General features: G+C 47.4%; 2 protein-coding genes across 3 annotated transcripts in view; one reads left to right on the top strand and one right to left on the bottom strand.

Annotated features, from left to right (window-relative positions):
• Positions 1-223: 223 nt before the first annotated feature.
• On the top strand, positions 224-6,720 carry TIMMDC1 (translocase of inner mitochondrial membrane domain containing 1). The gene is made up of 7 exons (XM_039713216.1): positions 224-380; positions 477-642; positions 1,814-1,902; positions 3,839-3,906; positions 4,766-4,844; positions 5,388-5,498; positions 5,891-6,720. The coding sequence occupies exons 1-7, from the start codon at positions 286-288 to the stop codon at positions 5,988-5,990; spliced, it is 708 nt and encodes a 235-aa protein (XP_039569150.1). The 5' UTR covers positions 224-285; the 3' UTR covers positions 5,991-6,720.
• LOC120504054 (T-lymphocyte activation antigen CD80-like) overlaps positions 6,534-14,185 on the bottom strand; it is a 24,393-nt gene continuing 16,741 nt past the window's right edge. For both annotated transcript variants that reach the window (XM_039713214.1, XM_039713215.1), the window contains exons 6-7: positions 12,011-12,134; positions 6,534-10,634 (exon numbers count right to left, since the gene is read on the bottom strand). In XM_039713214.1, the coding sequence (XP_039569148.1) occupies positions 12,028-12,134 (107 nt within the window). In that variant the 3' untranslated portion in view covers positions 6,534-10,634; positions 12,011-12,027. The remainder of the gene's footprint in view (positions 10,635-12,010; positions 12,135-14,185) is intronic.

Genomic DNA, 14,185 nt, shown 5'->3' with positions numbered 1-14,185 from the left:
GGAGAGAGTTCAGTTGTTTCAGGGAAGGCATGAGCCCCATGAGAGGCTCCATCTGCCGTGCAGCATTGCCTCTTACCGGCCTCAGAGCCGGGGATGCAAACTGGGCATCACGGCCCCCAAAACTCAGCTCCTCTCTGGCGCGGGGAACAAACGGGCAAATACCTGGAGTCATTAATCAGTAATTAATGCGGTGCCGAGCGGTCGGAGCCGCCCCGCTCCGTGCCGTGCCCCGCCGGGCCGCGGGGGGCGCTGTGGCGCGGAGCCGGTGCCGCTGCGGGCCCGGCTATGGCGGAGCTCCGCGGCGCTCCGGCGGGCTTCGGCCGCCCCGCGCCGCTGCCGCAGACGGGCTGGGAGCGGCTCAGCGAGCTCTGGCGGCTCGAGTGAGCGCCGGGACGGGGTGGGACGGGCCGGGCTCGGCTGGGCGGTGGCGGTGCCGCCGTGCCGACCCCGCGCCCACGGCTGCCCTTGCCTTGCAGCGAGCGGCAGCAGTTCCCGGAGGAGACGATGAACATCGCCAAGTCGGCGTTCACGGCGGGCGTGGTGGGCTGGCTCTACGGGGGGCTGCCCGCCTTCGTCAGCGCCCGCAAGGCCTTCGTCGAGAGCAGCCACGGCGAGATGTTCCAGAACCGCGCCGATGCCTTGGTACGGGCCCGGGGGAGGCTCGGCCTCGGGAGGGCGCCGGGCCCGGAGGCTGCCCTTGGAGGCGCCGTGAGGGGTGACAGCGGGCCCCGTGTGTGTGGGACGTGTGTGTGTGCCCGGCTCTGGGACGGAAAGTTTGCTGGGAGTGTGGGAGTGAGTGCAGGTCGGCTGCGAAGGGAATTAGCGGGTCCCGTCGCGCAAACTGCTTCAAACAAGCGTCCTGCGTTACACGGAAGGCTGGCAGCGAAGTGTGCCGTTCTGATGAATGTGTCTCGAAAAGGCTGCCTGCTTCTAAGTTTTAGCGTGCTGACGGGAGACTTCATAGTGTGAAACTGGGATTGTACTCCTGTCTTATTAATGTGAGTCGTTTTTAGACCATTTAAAATTCTTTTAGAACAACGGCACAACAAAGAGTATCTGTGACATTTTATAGATGTATTCGAACGTCTGGGTATTTGTTATTCAATTAAAGTGTTGGTTACCTGGGTTATGAGGAAGAAAAACCCTTTAAAATCTGCCTGATGTAAATTTTGTATCACTTACAATTAGATTTGGCCTCTGATGTGGTGACCTGCAAATTACCACTGCCTGGTGACTGGTATATCTGAATCCAGGCTGAGCACCTACACCACAAGCACTGGAAGAGAAAATTCATTTACTTTCATGGTATTAATGGCAACATTTTTAATTTTTGTGAAGCTTCAGGTTACCACTTATTTAAAAAAAAAAACTCTTCAGACTTTTAAGTGCCAGTGTTAAACAGCAGAGCTTGATGATATCTTAACATAATTAGATTTGGCCTCTGATGTGGTGACCTGCAAATTACCACTGCCTGGTGACTGTGGTATATCTGAATCCAGGCTGAGCACCTACACCACAAGCACTGGAAGAGAAAATTCATTTACTTTCATGGTATTAACGGCAACATTTTTAATTTTTGTGAAGCTTCAGTTTACCACTTATTTAAAAAAAAAAAAACTCTTCAAACTTTTAAGTGCCAGTGTTAAACAGCAGAACTTGATGATATCTTAACAGTTAATGTAGCTGGTCATTATTTACTTCCTATTACTTATTGATGGTTATTATTTATTAATACCTATGAACTCATAATAATGAAGTAGTTTCTGGCTTTCCTCCCTTCTCCTCTGGTGCTGTCCTGACTCTGTCCCCTCAGCAATCCGCACACCGCGCTGGTCTCCGGAGTTTCATCCGCTACGGCTGGCGCTGGAGCTGGAGGGTGGCGGCTTTCGCCACGATATTCAAGTGAGTGTTCCCTGATGGCAGGGGAGCAGAGCTGCCCCGTGCTGCTGCTTGTCCTTGCCAGCAGTGCCCACAGCTCTGGGGACTGGTTGAGGCTCCTGCTGTTGCCTTAACCTGAGTCTGGTTGATCGGGCAGGAGCATGAAGAGGGTTTGACCTGTTAGAATTGCCCCAGAATTCTCTTTCTCTAATGGATCAACACAAACCCTAAAAAGCCCTGTTTGTACATCAATACTGTTCTTTCTTGACAGCTGTTTTCTGTTTTTCCTTAATCTCTTTCTGTGCTTTTTGTCTGAGGGAGTGTTAAAGTGTGTTGGCAGTTTCTGGAAGTGCTTTCTAACCCACACTGATTTTTGTCCTTTCTGCTATGTCTCATTACTCCTAGTTTGTATATGCTGGTGGTACTCACAATTGTCACTGCTCCTGCTTTGTGTACACTGGTGTTACTCACAATTCTTTGTTCTTGTCCTCAGACACTTGCAGGGGATTGTCTGGTTCTGGAGCAGTTGCTGAATATCAGACCTGTCACTTCTGTGTGCCTGTTCAGGCCTTCAGATTTTTCCCACACACACAAAACCAATGCAGGGAGTGTTCTGCTGCTCTGATTTTCTTCCTTGGGTGCTTCAGTGCATTTCTGACAATAGAGCATCAAACTAAGCATGGTCTTCTGAGCGAAGCCCTTTTAAATTAGAAATGTCTCCTTCCCTGTTGTTCAAACTAGTAAATTTATAAATTTAAACCTTCATTGACTTTCTCTGCAGGTATGTTCTGTTTAAGGTCTCCTTCTGCTTTTAAGATCCCACAGTATTGACTGGCATTACTTTGTATTTCTGTCTCCCTAACATTTTTGTTCCTTTCTGAATTTCTTCCTCACTGTCTCTTGGTTTCTGTGGCTCCTTTTAGTTTAGTCTCTGTTTCTAAGCTTAGTTAGTGGGCTGTTTGCTTTCTCTCCTGGAGCTTTTGATTTCTCTGGGTTTTCTGGAATTCTTTGGGTTTGACATGTAACCTCGTCATCTTCCACCAGGTGTCTCCCCTGCAGTCAGATCAGCCCCTTTTTCACCAGCCCTTTGGAAAAGGTTCTGAACGAACCTGTTTGCTGCTCAGCATTGTTTCTGTAAAGCCCAAGTTGAAAATTCCATCCTGCAGTTGTGAAAACTTTAGGTTTCACAGTTAAAACCCAAATTGTTTGGGTTTATCTGTGTTGGGAAGGAGAGGAGGATTGCTGCTGAACTGAGAACAGTATTTTGGGGCTTAGCTGATGTTTAGGAGGAGTTGGTTTGCCTACCCCAGAGGGAAATCTGCTGCCACAAGAGTAGGTGACCCTGCTGATGTCACGAGTGTGACTGAGGCTGTTTGCAAGGCAGGATCCTACTGACACAGGGATCAGCTTCTGCGGTAAATGTCCTCCATCAGGACTGGCTGACTGACAGGACCTTTTCATTGCTCACATTCTTTTCTCCTTGACTATATTACCTGTTCCTGGGCACTAGAACAGGTAGTTCAGAGAAGCTGTGGATGCCCCATCCCTGGAGGTTTTCAAGGCCAGGCTGAATGGAGCTCTGAGCAACCTGGTCCCGTGGAAGGTGCCCCTGCCCGCAGTGAGGGCTTGCAACTGGATGGCTTTTAGCATCACTTCCAACCTAAACCATTCTGGTCCTATCATTCTATATGATAGCAAAGAAAAATCTTTGATTTAAAAAAAAAGTAAGAGTATCTCAGATCCAGCTCAGGAACTCTGATATTCCCTGGCCTGTGTCTGTGCAGCTGCCCGCAGTAAAGTCACAGAAGTCATGGGTGGCACGGTCTAAACAGATGGGCAACCAGGCAGGTAGAGGCAACCTGAGGGCAGGCTTAATGAAATCCAGCTTTATTTCATGCTGTGTTTTGCTGCCTCTCCTTTTCCATGTGCAGCTGCTGACCTCTGTGCCTTGCCTTTGCAGCGCAGTGAGCACGGGCCTGTCTGTGTACCGCGACAAAACCTCCATCAGTAACTTTGCTGCAGCAGGAGGTAAGAGTGCTGTAACCCTGTGTGCTTCTGTTTGTTAGCAAGGGTGGTAGCAGAAAAGCATAAGCAAGTATCCACATCCCTTGGGATTGAGCAGCTTCTGTGCTATTGGGTTTTGCTTCTTGTTCCACTGACTTTGCTCTGTTGTTTGCCTGCTGCGTGCCTTTATTTCTAACAGAGATACTGATGCACTGCTGAAACCATTGGGGATTTTTGTGGTTATCAGTTCATCTTCAAGATACTTGCTGGAGTGTTTTGGGTAAAAAATGCTTGTGTGGGGTAAAGGCAACACTTGGTGCATAACCTGTCCTCATAAGCACCTATTTAACAGGGAAAGCCTTTTTTATTTCCACTCTTGGTAACAATTCAGCACACTGTTTATAGGCTGCCCTTTTCATGCTAAGTCTTGCATGCCCACTTTTGGCAACAGGGCTCTGGGTGTGTGATGTGCTTATTCAGTTTTACAGGCTTTATTGCCCTTACAGTTGGACACACTTTTTACTGATCTTTTCTGCCTTACATGGCAGCTACTATTATTAGCTGTTGTTGAACAGAAAAAAAGGATGAGGGAGATCATGCTCCAGCCTAGAGAGAGCTTGGTTTTACTTTCATAGATACTTCTGTGATACAGCAAAAACCTTGGCAGTTTTTGTGAAGCAGAAGTAACTTGGTGCAATGTTTCAGTGCCGAGGCCGTGGTGACTTTGTGGTCTGTCCCACTGGCCATGGCACTTGGTTTCTGCTCTGGTGAAAGCAGATGTCAGCTCATGGAGAAGAGAAATGCAGCAAAGCAACTCCCTGTGCTGGTGGGAGATGTCTGTGGCAGGGCTGTTTCAGTTTCAGTGGGTTTGTTCTTTTTTCAGCCTTCACAGGAGCCCTGTTCAGAATGCACCTGGGCCTGCAGGGCCTGGCAGGCGGCGTCGTGTTTGGAACAGCATTTGGGTGAGTTGTGACTGCTGCACACCGAGCCTGGAATCAGGAGCTTCCCTTCCTCTCTTGCCTTGAGGGATTTTCTGTATCCCTCATGATGATCACTTTTCTTCCAACCTTTAAACTGTTTTTCTTTGTTTCTTGTTTTGTGTTTTGCTGCTCTCTCAGTGGTGAGAGCTCAGTGCTCTCAGTAGAACATCTTATTTGCTGCTGTTTGCTTATTAGAGGGAGCAACAGAGGCTCCACCAAAGCTGAAATGTGAAGCAGCAGCCATTAGGAAACACTCAGGGAGTAACTGCATGGCTGAGCTGTAAGGTGACACATGTCTTTGTGTGTGTCTTGTAGTCATGAATCTCCTAAAGTTTCGTGGGGCATGGAGGATCCATGGTTCTGTCTCAGAGGCTGTGGTTGGTGGGTGACAGTAGATCAGGAGTACCTTAGTCTGTGGTGTGATGTGAGTTTTGGGCCCCTGCATGCTCCTTTTGCTCATGCCAGTAAGTTATTGCTGTTGTGTGTCCCCTGGGTGAGTGGTGACTCCTCTGCTTCCCCCTTCAGGGTTCCTGCAGGAGGCCTCCTGATGGCAATGTATGGCTTGGCTGGTGAGACCCTGCAGGAGAAGAGGAGTCGTGAGCGCAGGGAGCTGTATGAACAGAAGCTGGCAGAGTGGTGAGGAGCAGCTCTGTCCCCTTCAGTCGTGGACTAGGAGGGCCTCTGGGCCTGTGGGTTCAAACATTTTGAGAAACTGTGACACACTGGTTTTCTAAGCCTCAGTTCTTCTCTTGCTTGTTGGTGTTGTTCACATTCCAGTCTTAGAAATGCTGATTTAGTCTTCCCAGTCTGCCTTCATTGCTGCCTTCTTTCCATCCCTATTGAAGAGAGGAAAGAAGGAGGATACCTGGAGGCTTGGGGGAGAAAGGGGCATGACCGTGGTCCTGGGAATTACTGAAACTTACTCACTAGTTCTGGAAAAAATTTTCAAGAGTTTGGATTCTGCAGTCATGTCTCTGTCAGGAAGATACAGGCATAAAATTGCTTTGCACTCTCTCTTCTCTCCTTAGGCAATCCAAGCTCAGTATGATTGAAATCTCAGGCCAAACAGAAAGCAGTGCCCAGGGAAGAGCAGAGATGGAGAGAGCAAGAGAATTGAAGAGCTACTGAGTCTTCCCCAGATCTCTGTCATAAGAAGCTACATAGCATTTTGATCCTGCTTGATCCTTCAGTCAAGGGATCATGGAAGTTGTCTGTGAATGCAGTTGTATCCTGTGAAAAAGTGTTTTGCTGAAAACATTGTTCAGGGATGGATATCACTGCACAAAGAACTTGGAAGGGCCAAACCTGTTCCACCTGAGAAGTGGAAATACAGACTTTACAGACCAGGAAGTGTCATCTAGCTTTGGGAGGAAGTGAGGGTTCCAGAGCCTCATCTAGAACCCATTTCACTGCTGAAAATGTCCAAACCTCTAGTGATGTAGAAATACTCAAGGTAAAGGGGCCTGTGAATGGTTTGTGTGCTAAAAGTGCCCTGAATCCAAAAGTGAATTATGCCCTGGTGAAAGCTGCTCTTCAGACAGTGCCTGAACAACTTGCTGATGGTGGTTTCTTACTTGGTTCCTACTGTACTTGGGGTATCTTGTAGTCTGTGGAAGAAGGGTGGAGGAGCTGGGAATTACATGGAAATACCCTGAAAAAGGCATGTTTTGGGTTCCTCAATAAAAGCCAGAGCGTGCCACAGAAAACATGACTTATTTCTGGTGGTGACAATGGAAGGCTTGGCACTGTGGACGTTTTAACAAGAAGGCCTCTAATTTCATTTACAGTTTGGAAATCAGGGGATGACTTTTGGGGGAAATGTAGTTCAAGACACTCAATAAAGCCATTGAGCAGTGGTGACTGTGTCCATAAGCTCTTTATGTCAGTACAGCTGGTGCTTTATGCCAGCACAGTGTTGGTACTAGAGCAGCATCCTTGAGTCATACTCCTTGAGAAGAGCTCTAAGATCCCACCAGACATTCCTCAACCCAGGCAGTAACAGAGGCAAGAGCCACGAGGGTGCCAGCTCTGTTATTGTGTTCCAGAGATGAACTGTTCAGTCAGAGCTGTTACCTGTGGGTGGTGCTGGAGTTACTGTAACATGGTCTGGGCTCAGAAGGGTGAGATGCCCCATCACTCTCTCCCCAAAGCAGGAGGTCAGAATTCCTGTTCTCTTTCTTTCCTCTCCTGCTAAAAGGAATTACATCCAGGCAGGATTTTTGAGTGTTCTTCTCATAAGAGAAGAATCTGTTCTGGTCTAATGCTTTTCCAGATAATTAGTGTTGATTGAAATATGAACAGTCAATCCCACAGAGTGTTTCCACCCACCCAAAGCAGATTTTTGGCACAGTTTGCTTTCAAGAAGGTGTTGTGTTTTCTGACTCCTGAAGTGAGCATTTAATTTTTTAAACACTCCAGTGTAGCTCATTTTTCCATTGAAGAAACATGTGTATTTCAGGGTTGTCATCAACCAGCTCTGATTTTCCTTTTCTATGTGTAAGAGAAGGATTTGCATAAACAGAGGTATGGATGTATTTTTTCCCCTTCCTGTTTTAAGCTGTATGTGTTGGTGACAGTAATGGTGTTGTCCTTTGCCCCCCCCCAAAAAAAAAGAAGAGGCCTTTCTAGCTCTGATGACATTTAGCTGTGTCATTGCTCTGTCTCTATTTCTGTTTGGTGGTATTTGATGTGATGCCTAAAGAATACTAATTTTCCTGTGCCTGACCATTGATGCAGGGGTGTTCTTCCATGAGAGGGAAGGCTGTGCCAAGGTGTAGCAGTGGTGTGGATTTTCTCTCTGTGCAGGGGAGGGCTGCTACATGTTTTTAAGGGGAAGCAGAAACTTCCAGCTGCACTGAAAATTAGCAGCCATTTGTTTCTCAGTTTCCTGCTGAAATTAGTTCCCTGCACTTCCTTATTTCTTGGACTCCTGAATAGGGAGTGAAGAATTGGTTCAGAGTTTGTTTCTTACATATCTGTAAAGGATTCTTCACATCCCCACTCCCTCCACTCCCAGCAAAAGCAGAGCACAGAAATTATTGACCCTCCACTTTCAGAGTAGGTAACCCAAGGAGCAGGGATACAGTGAGAACAGCTTACACTGAGTTTTCCTTTTGCAGAGAACCTCCTGTGGAGGGAGAAGGATGATCTGTGGCTACACTGCTCAGCTAGCCCCTGGCAAACAGATGTGAGGGGTGTGGAAGTCACAAGTTGGATTGCCTGAGTGTCATTTTGTCACTGCTGTCAGCACACTGGACAGAGCTGTGGCTTGATGCCAGCTGTACCTGGTACAGGTGACCCTGCTTCTACCTGGATGCTGTGGAATGGTGGCTAACATGAATAACAGAGGTTCTACCCACTGCATAGACAGACATCTTTTATTACTAAGGAAAGGAAACCGAGTTTACAATTTATTTTTTAATACAATTAAAGGAGGAACCCCAGGAAACAACATTATATACAAAACAGGGTAAACAAAGCAGCTCACTTGCTACAATGACACAGATGTGAAGCTGAGAAGGTCTCACAGAAACCATTTGTGTGCAGTTCACTGAATACAGCATAAGGCAATAGAAAACGTGATCCAGAGTATTAGTGCTTAATGAAAAATGAGCCAAATAACCTGATGCTAGACATACTTGTCAGTGAAATTTTTGGATTCCTTTAGAAGGAGTTACTGGAAGTGTTACTGGAGTTTGTGGTGCTGTGGAAAGGTTTGGCACAGAGCAAAAGGCAAGCCCTTTTCCGGGAGGCTAAGCAATTACTGGTCAGGAGCAGAAGAGAGCATGGGATAGTGAGAGGGAAAACATGCTGGTACAACTGGCAGAGCTGTGGTGTGGCTGCCAAGGTGCAGCTGCAGTGTGGTTGTAGGGAAGAGCAGTGATGGAAATCAGCAAAGTTGGAAGTGAATGCCAAGAGAGGGTGGTGAGCCTGCAAGGAGCTGGTGGTTTGTGCTGGAGCACACATAGGCTGAAGGAACAGGAAACCTGAAAACTGTGAGACACATCACTCATGCACCAAGTCCTGCAATAGGGTCAGGCTGCCTTTTGAAAACACCCTGATTTCTGTCACTTGTGTTCTGTTTGCAACCAGAACACACAAGTGCAATTGTTTCCTTAACCCCCAGCTTGCCTCCTTTTCTCTGTCAAAAACTCCTCTGTAAGAATGTTCTGAAGTTCCCATTGCACTTGATACAATGGGAAAGCAGTAAAAAGGTGATGGCACAGCGTGACTCTGCAGGAGTAGGAAGAGAGCATTGTCTTATTTTTTACTTAATCTCAGAGCTCAGTATCCTATAAACCACTTTTAATCCTCCTATTTTCTCCAGCAGTTTCTCAATATGTACCAACTAGAAAAAAAGTGAAATGGATGGACTGTGTCTTTGCTGTGTCCTAGGAAGATAAGCAGCTCAAGTAACAACATATTCCACAAAGAGGATGGCACTGTGCTTTCAGACTTTGGTTTGCCCTGATAACGTGGATAGAACAGTGAGGGAATGGGTACAGCCTGCAGAGCAAAAGGGAAAAACGTTCCAGTCAAACTCAGGGCAGAGTTGCTTAGGAAGCTTATTGGGGGTTGGGGCATTTTCCTCCTTTCCCCTCAAAACGAGAAGCCATTTTTTCCTACACAGTAGGCAAGAATGTCACCCGGATCAGATGAGTCCTGTTCAATGTTGTCATCCTGTAGGGAAATTCCTTCTAGTCCTGGCTGGGTAGAGAGAACACTGGCAGAAAGCAGCAATGTAAATATCCTCACGTTGCTGTGCGAAACTCCCAAAAATCTGCAGAGCTTTCCCTAACAAGTATCCCGTGGCAGATGCACACACAGAAGCAGACCCATGTTTGTGAAGCAAGGCCCCGAGTTACATCTGATTACAGCAGATACACACGAGATCACCACTGGCTGTCACACGAGTTCCAGCGGGGCTGTACAGGTGTGGCTGGGAAGAGGGGATGCACGTGGAAGCTTGGCCCTATGTGTGCCCTCACATAGCAGCTGGATGGAGCAGCTGTACCTCGGTGCTTGGGTTGGCAAGGCTGTCCTTTCAGGAGAGAAAGGTTGTGAGAACTTGTGCCACTGCAGTAGGTAAGCAGTATTAATTAGCTCTTAGGAGTGCTGTCAGTGTGTAAAAGTCTCGTAGCGCTGCAAATAAGCATGAGGCACATAGACTCGCTTCCAAAATGTCTTTTTTTCATGAGAAATGTGTCCACTATTTCCTCTTTAGGGGAGAAGGGATGTGTATCTGTAATGGTCGAGTCCAAATCCAAAGTCCTCCAGCAGGAAGAACAGATACTTGTGTAAGGCTGAATATAAAAGCAGTTTTGGCTGCTCCCACTCACAACACGGAGGCACAAACTGACGAGACTCCATGTCAGGATTTGGGGTGTCCCAAAGGGCAGCTCCGTGTTTCTGAAGGGGTAGGAGGGCATGGGCACCCTGCTAGGGCTCTGCAGGCCCCTGATTCTCTCAGAGGCAGCATCAAAGCCAGAGGTGGCTGAAGCCTTGTCGTGGTGTGGCAGTGGTGACATCCTTCTGCCCCGCTGCAGGAACACGGAGGGTCCTGGGATCCCAGCGACCTCCTTGTGCCCGGGCCACGGCACAGCTCCCGTGGCGTGGCCGGGGGTTTGCATCCGTCCACAGGAGGTCGTGTTCCAGCCGTGGTGAGCAGAGTTTTCTCCCGCTGCCACCCCCTTGCAGAGAGGGGCGGTGCAGCAAGCGTCGCTGTACAGCCAACAGTGGAGTCTGCAGTGCGGGATGCACAGCGCGAGGAACCTGGGGAAAAGATTTCACTGATTCTTTTATTTTTGTTTTCACACCTTAAACGTAGCCCTGTAATGCTGCGGAGCTGACAAGGAGGTACCACCTGCGGGAGCCTTCCACAAGAGGGCTCCTGGTGCCTGAACTCGGAGCTGCAGCCTGGCCCATGCTCCCTGCAAATCCCTGGGAACAGATGAGGATGGCTGATGAACGTTCTTCCCTATTGAAGCGGCACTAGGACATGGCCCAGTGCATCAGGACATGGCAGTCAGCCACTGAGGAAGCACAGCTTCCATCCCAGTCCACAGACTGCAGCTGGAGTCGGGAAGCACCAGCCACCTACAGGAAAATCCTGACAAACTTTTATAACAAAAGAAAATGGGTTTATTCTGTAGGTGAACTCCTGCCACTCCCGTCACAAAACTCCCCAAAATTCATGCTAACCAAAGCTCTAGTATCTGTTCCAGACAGGGCCTTCCCCAGAGGAAAACATGAGTGGGTGGTCAGGTTTGGAAATTAGACAAGTGGCCTGAATGAGAGTTTCCCCTCCTTTCCATCTCCAAACTATTAAACTTTTAGGTTCTGCAGTGTACAGTTTGACAAAGTCGTGACTTCCAGGACCCCGCAGCTGTTGCTCTGGGGCATTACCCTGGCAATTCTGCAGGCATTACCCTGGCAATTCCGCATGCTGTGGTGAGAGCAGGAAATGCAGTCACCTGGATAATGATGTGAATAAGAACAGTTAGCTGCTAATCTTCACTTAAGTGTCTTTTTGGAGGATACAGCCCTGAAAACTGCTGAGCTTTCCAAGCCAAAGCAAATATAATCCTTTGTAATCATAAAACCTTGGCAAGCCAGACTTTCCCAGCCCACTTTTATAACACCCCATTATCAAAAGTAACTCTTTTTAAAATATAAGTATTTTCTGGGCACGTTTGAGGAAGGAAACTTTTCTTCTCTGTTCCTCCAGCTGCTGAAGGGAATGGACATATCTCAGAAGTGGACTGGCATGTCTGATCATACTGGGAAAGCTGGAGTTGTTCTTTTATTCCCCCTCCCTTACCACCATTCGGTCAATGCTCAGATTCTATCATCAGGGATGTTCCCATGTTGAGGCATCAGATCAGGCTCACAGGGAATCAGCCAGAGCCTCTGGGGGGTGAAGCCACGTGTGGCACTTGAGGTAGGGATGAGTAACTCACAAATGAGCCCAGCAGGACAGGCACTAAAACACTGCCCAGTGTTTAGTTGGGAGGCTCACAAAATGAGCACAGGGGATGTCACTGCAGATCTGACACCTGGATGACACGTGCTGTTTTCAGCTAACATTGCACAAGCATGCAATGGTATTTGAGAAACTGTTTTGCCAAAAGAAGAGTGAAGAAAACTACCTGCAAATGCTATCTGGTCATACAGATGATGTTTCAGATGTCACTTTAGAGCTCATGGGTGCTTTTGTGTATTCTTTCACACCCTCTTCCACCGAATCCTGGTGCTTACAACACTGAGAACAAACTGAAAAAGAAGATCCCTTGTTAGTATGTGAATATGGTCCCGATAGAGAGCTCTGTTCCAAATAAATATTATCTATACACTGTCATATGGATAAAACTGTTCTCGTTAGCACAGGGCTAGAACCTCAGCCTGGCACAAAAACAGGTTGCTACATGCTGAGATAAGGTCAGAGGGGAAATAATGATGGAAGTTACATGTCACTAATTGCAGTTTACCTATGGAGTGAAAGAATGCCTGTGTTAAAAGCAACAAACCCTTTCAGTGCTTTAAGGGGATCTCAGATTAAGCAGATCCCCTTAATATCTCACCATCTATGTGAGAATTTTAGTAGTTCAAGTTGAATCTTGTACAGTTGTGCTAGCACAAATTATGCAAGGTGAATCCTAAACTATTCTTTAGATGATCTCTAATCTTGGTGCTTTGTGTTTTCATTTTTAAATTACAGCAGAATAGGCTGTGAGCTCCTCAGAGTAGGCGGCTGTGAACCTCAACAAAGCACCTGATTGTTCTGGCCACCACAACAATCACGTAACTGAGAACTCTTCCGTTTTGTTTTGCTCTGCCTTTCTATTCTTCCCTCCCACGCTGCAGCTCTTTGAAGCATGGCTTTTTGAGCTCAGAAACCACTCTTAGCAACTCCTGACTCAGCTTTCCATAGCCCGGAACAACAGAGATACTTTCAGACCTATTCTGAGCTCCCACAGAGCTCTGGAGAGGTGGCCTGCAGCAGCACCCACAGGAAGCCTCTTAGGGCAGATATTTCCCCTCCCAGACAGGTGGCCATGCACAGCAGCACTGAAATGAGACAACCACACAAACTGGAAAGCTGAATGGAAGCTCTGGCTTCAGTTTCTTTTACACTTCTTGCAGTTTCTTTTACAGTTTCTTCCATACCAGGTCTAGAAACTGGCTGAACCAAATAGCACCACCTGATTCAGCAAATCTACTCCCTGTGCATATTATGGAAGTGGGACTAAAAGGGAAATTCCAGTTAATTTGGCCATGTGCCATGCTGCTTGCAGGTGATTGCATTCTACCACATGGGTATGCTTTTACATCTGCTTTAAAAGCAACTCCGTTCCTATATCAAAGGCTATTTCAGAGTGCTCCAGGATCTTGCTAATTTAATGGCAAGGAACCTTTTAATTTCCAGCCTATATTTGTTGAGAGACAAACCTTCCGATTCCAGTTCATTTTCTCCTATAATTAGAAGTTCATTATACATGCAGCTAACAGCACAGGCTGTGATCAACTGTGATTTTCTTGGTTTCAGCCTGCTTGTTGCTTTCCTGTTGACACAGCCCCAGGGAACAGCAGGGGAGAAGAACTGGCACTGGTGTCATAAGGGCACAGGGGTGGAAAATGAGGAGGTGCACAGGTGTGACCCAGAGTCACAGCCTTCCAGAAACTTCCTTTCTTTGTGGTAAAACACTGAAAGGAAATTAGCCCAGCTTGACTCAATGGTCACGTTGGTTTTTGAAGGGATGTGGTCGACGAGGAGGGGAAAAGAAAAATAGTAATGAGACCTCCACACATCTGCCTTGGGAGTGAATTTGTCTGAAATTGAAGTAGAGGTATCAGAAGACACAAGCATGGCAAACTTACAGGTGTCTGTGGGTGGGCTGAGCCCTTGCTGCCCAGAAAATGACCTTTGCCAACAGGGAACACCACAGCCAGGTGGTGTAAAAGTGAGCACAGAGCCCTCAGTGTGGGATTCTTGTCCCCAGATGTGGCTTCCCCAGAAGCTGACAGAACTCAGCTGGGTGTTGTGTATCCTCATGTATTTGCAAGGCCTGCTGTCATTTTCCAGGACTGCTCTGCAGAGCTGCTCACAGGGGTGGATAAGACACCTACTGCTGCTGACTTTCAATCCTACCTGCCTTCATAAATCTATTAAATGCCTGCCCACATCTTCAGGGACTTTCTGGCAAGGTCAGCTTAGACATGATTAGGAGCAACAGCTAACAGATAGGATTTTTCTGATTATAAAAAAGTAAATTACTCAGCTCTCCACTAACCCTGAGATATTTGAGGTCCCCTTTGCCATTGAA

Source organism: Passer montanus, unplaced genomic scaffold, assembly GCF_014805655.1.
Source record: "Passer montanus isolate IOZ18808 unplaced genomic scaffold, ASM1480565v1 scaffold28, whole genome shotgun sequence".
Classification (NCBI taxonomy): Eukaryota; Metazoa; Chordata; class Aves; order Passeriformes; family Passeridae; genus Passer; species Passer montanus.
This window is presented reverse-complemented; position numbering and strand designations above follow the sequence as displayed.

Excerpts from the sequence above, each read along its gene's own strand:
- TIMMDC1 (XM_039713216.1), top strand. The coding sequence starts at position 286 with ATGGCGGAGCTCCGCGGCGCTCCGGCGGGCTTCGGCCGCCCCGCGCCG. Across the intron at positions 381-476 it reads AGCGAGCTCTGGCGGCTCGA|CGAGCGGCAGCAGTTCCCGG; the intron begins GTGAGCGCCGGG and ends CTTGCCTTGCAG. Across the intron at positions 4,845-5,387 it reads GTGTTTGGAACAGCATTTGG|GGTTCCTGCAGGAGGCCTCC; the intron begins GTGAGTTGTGAC and ends TTCCCCCTTCAG.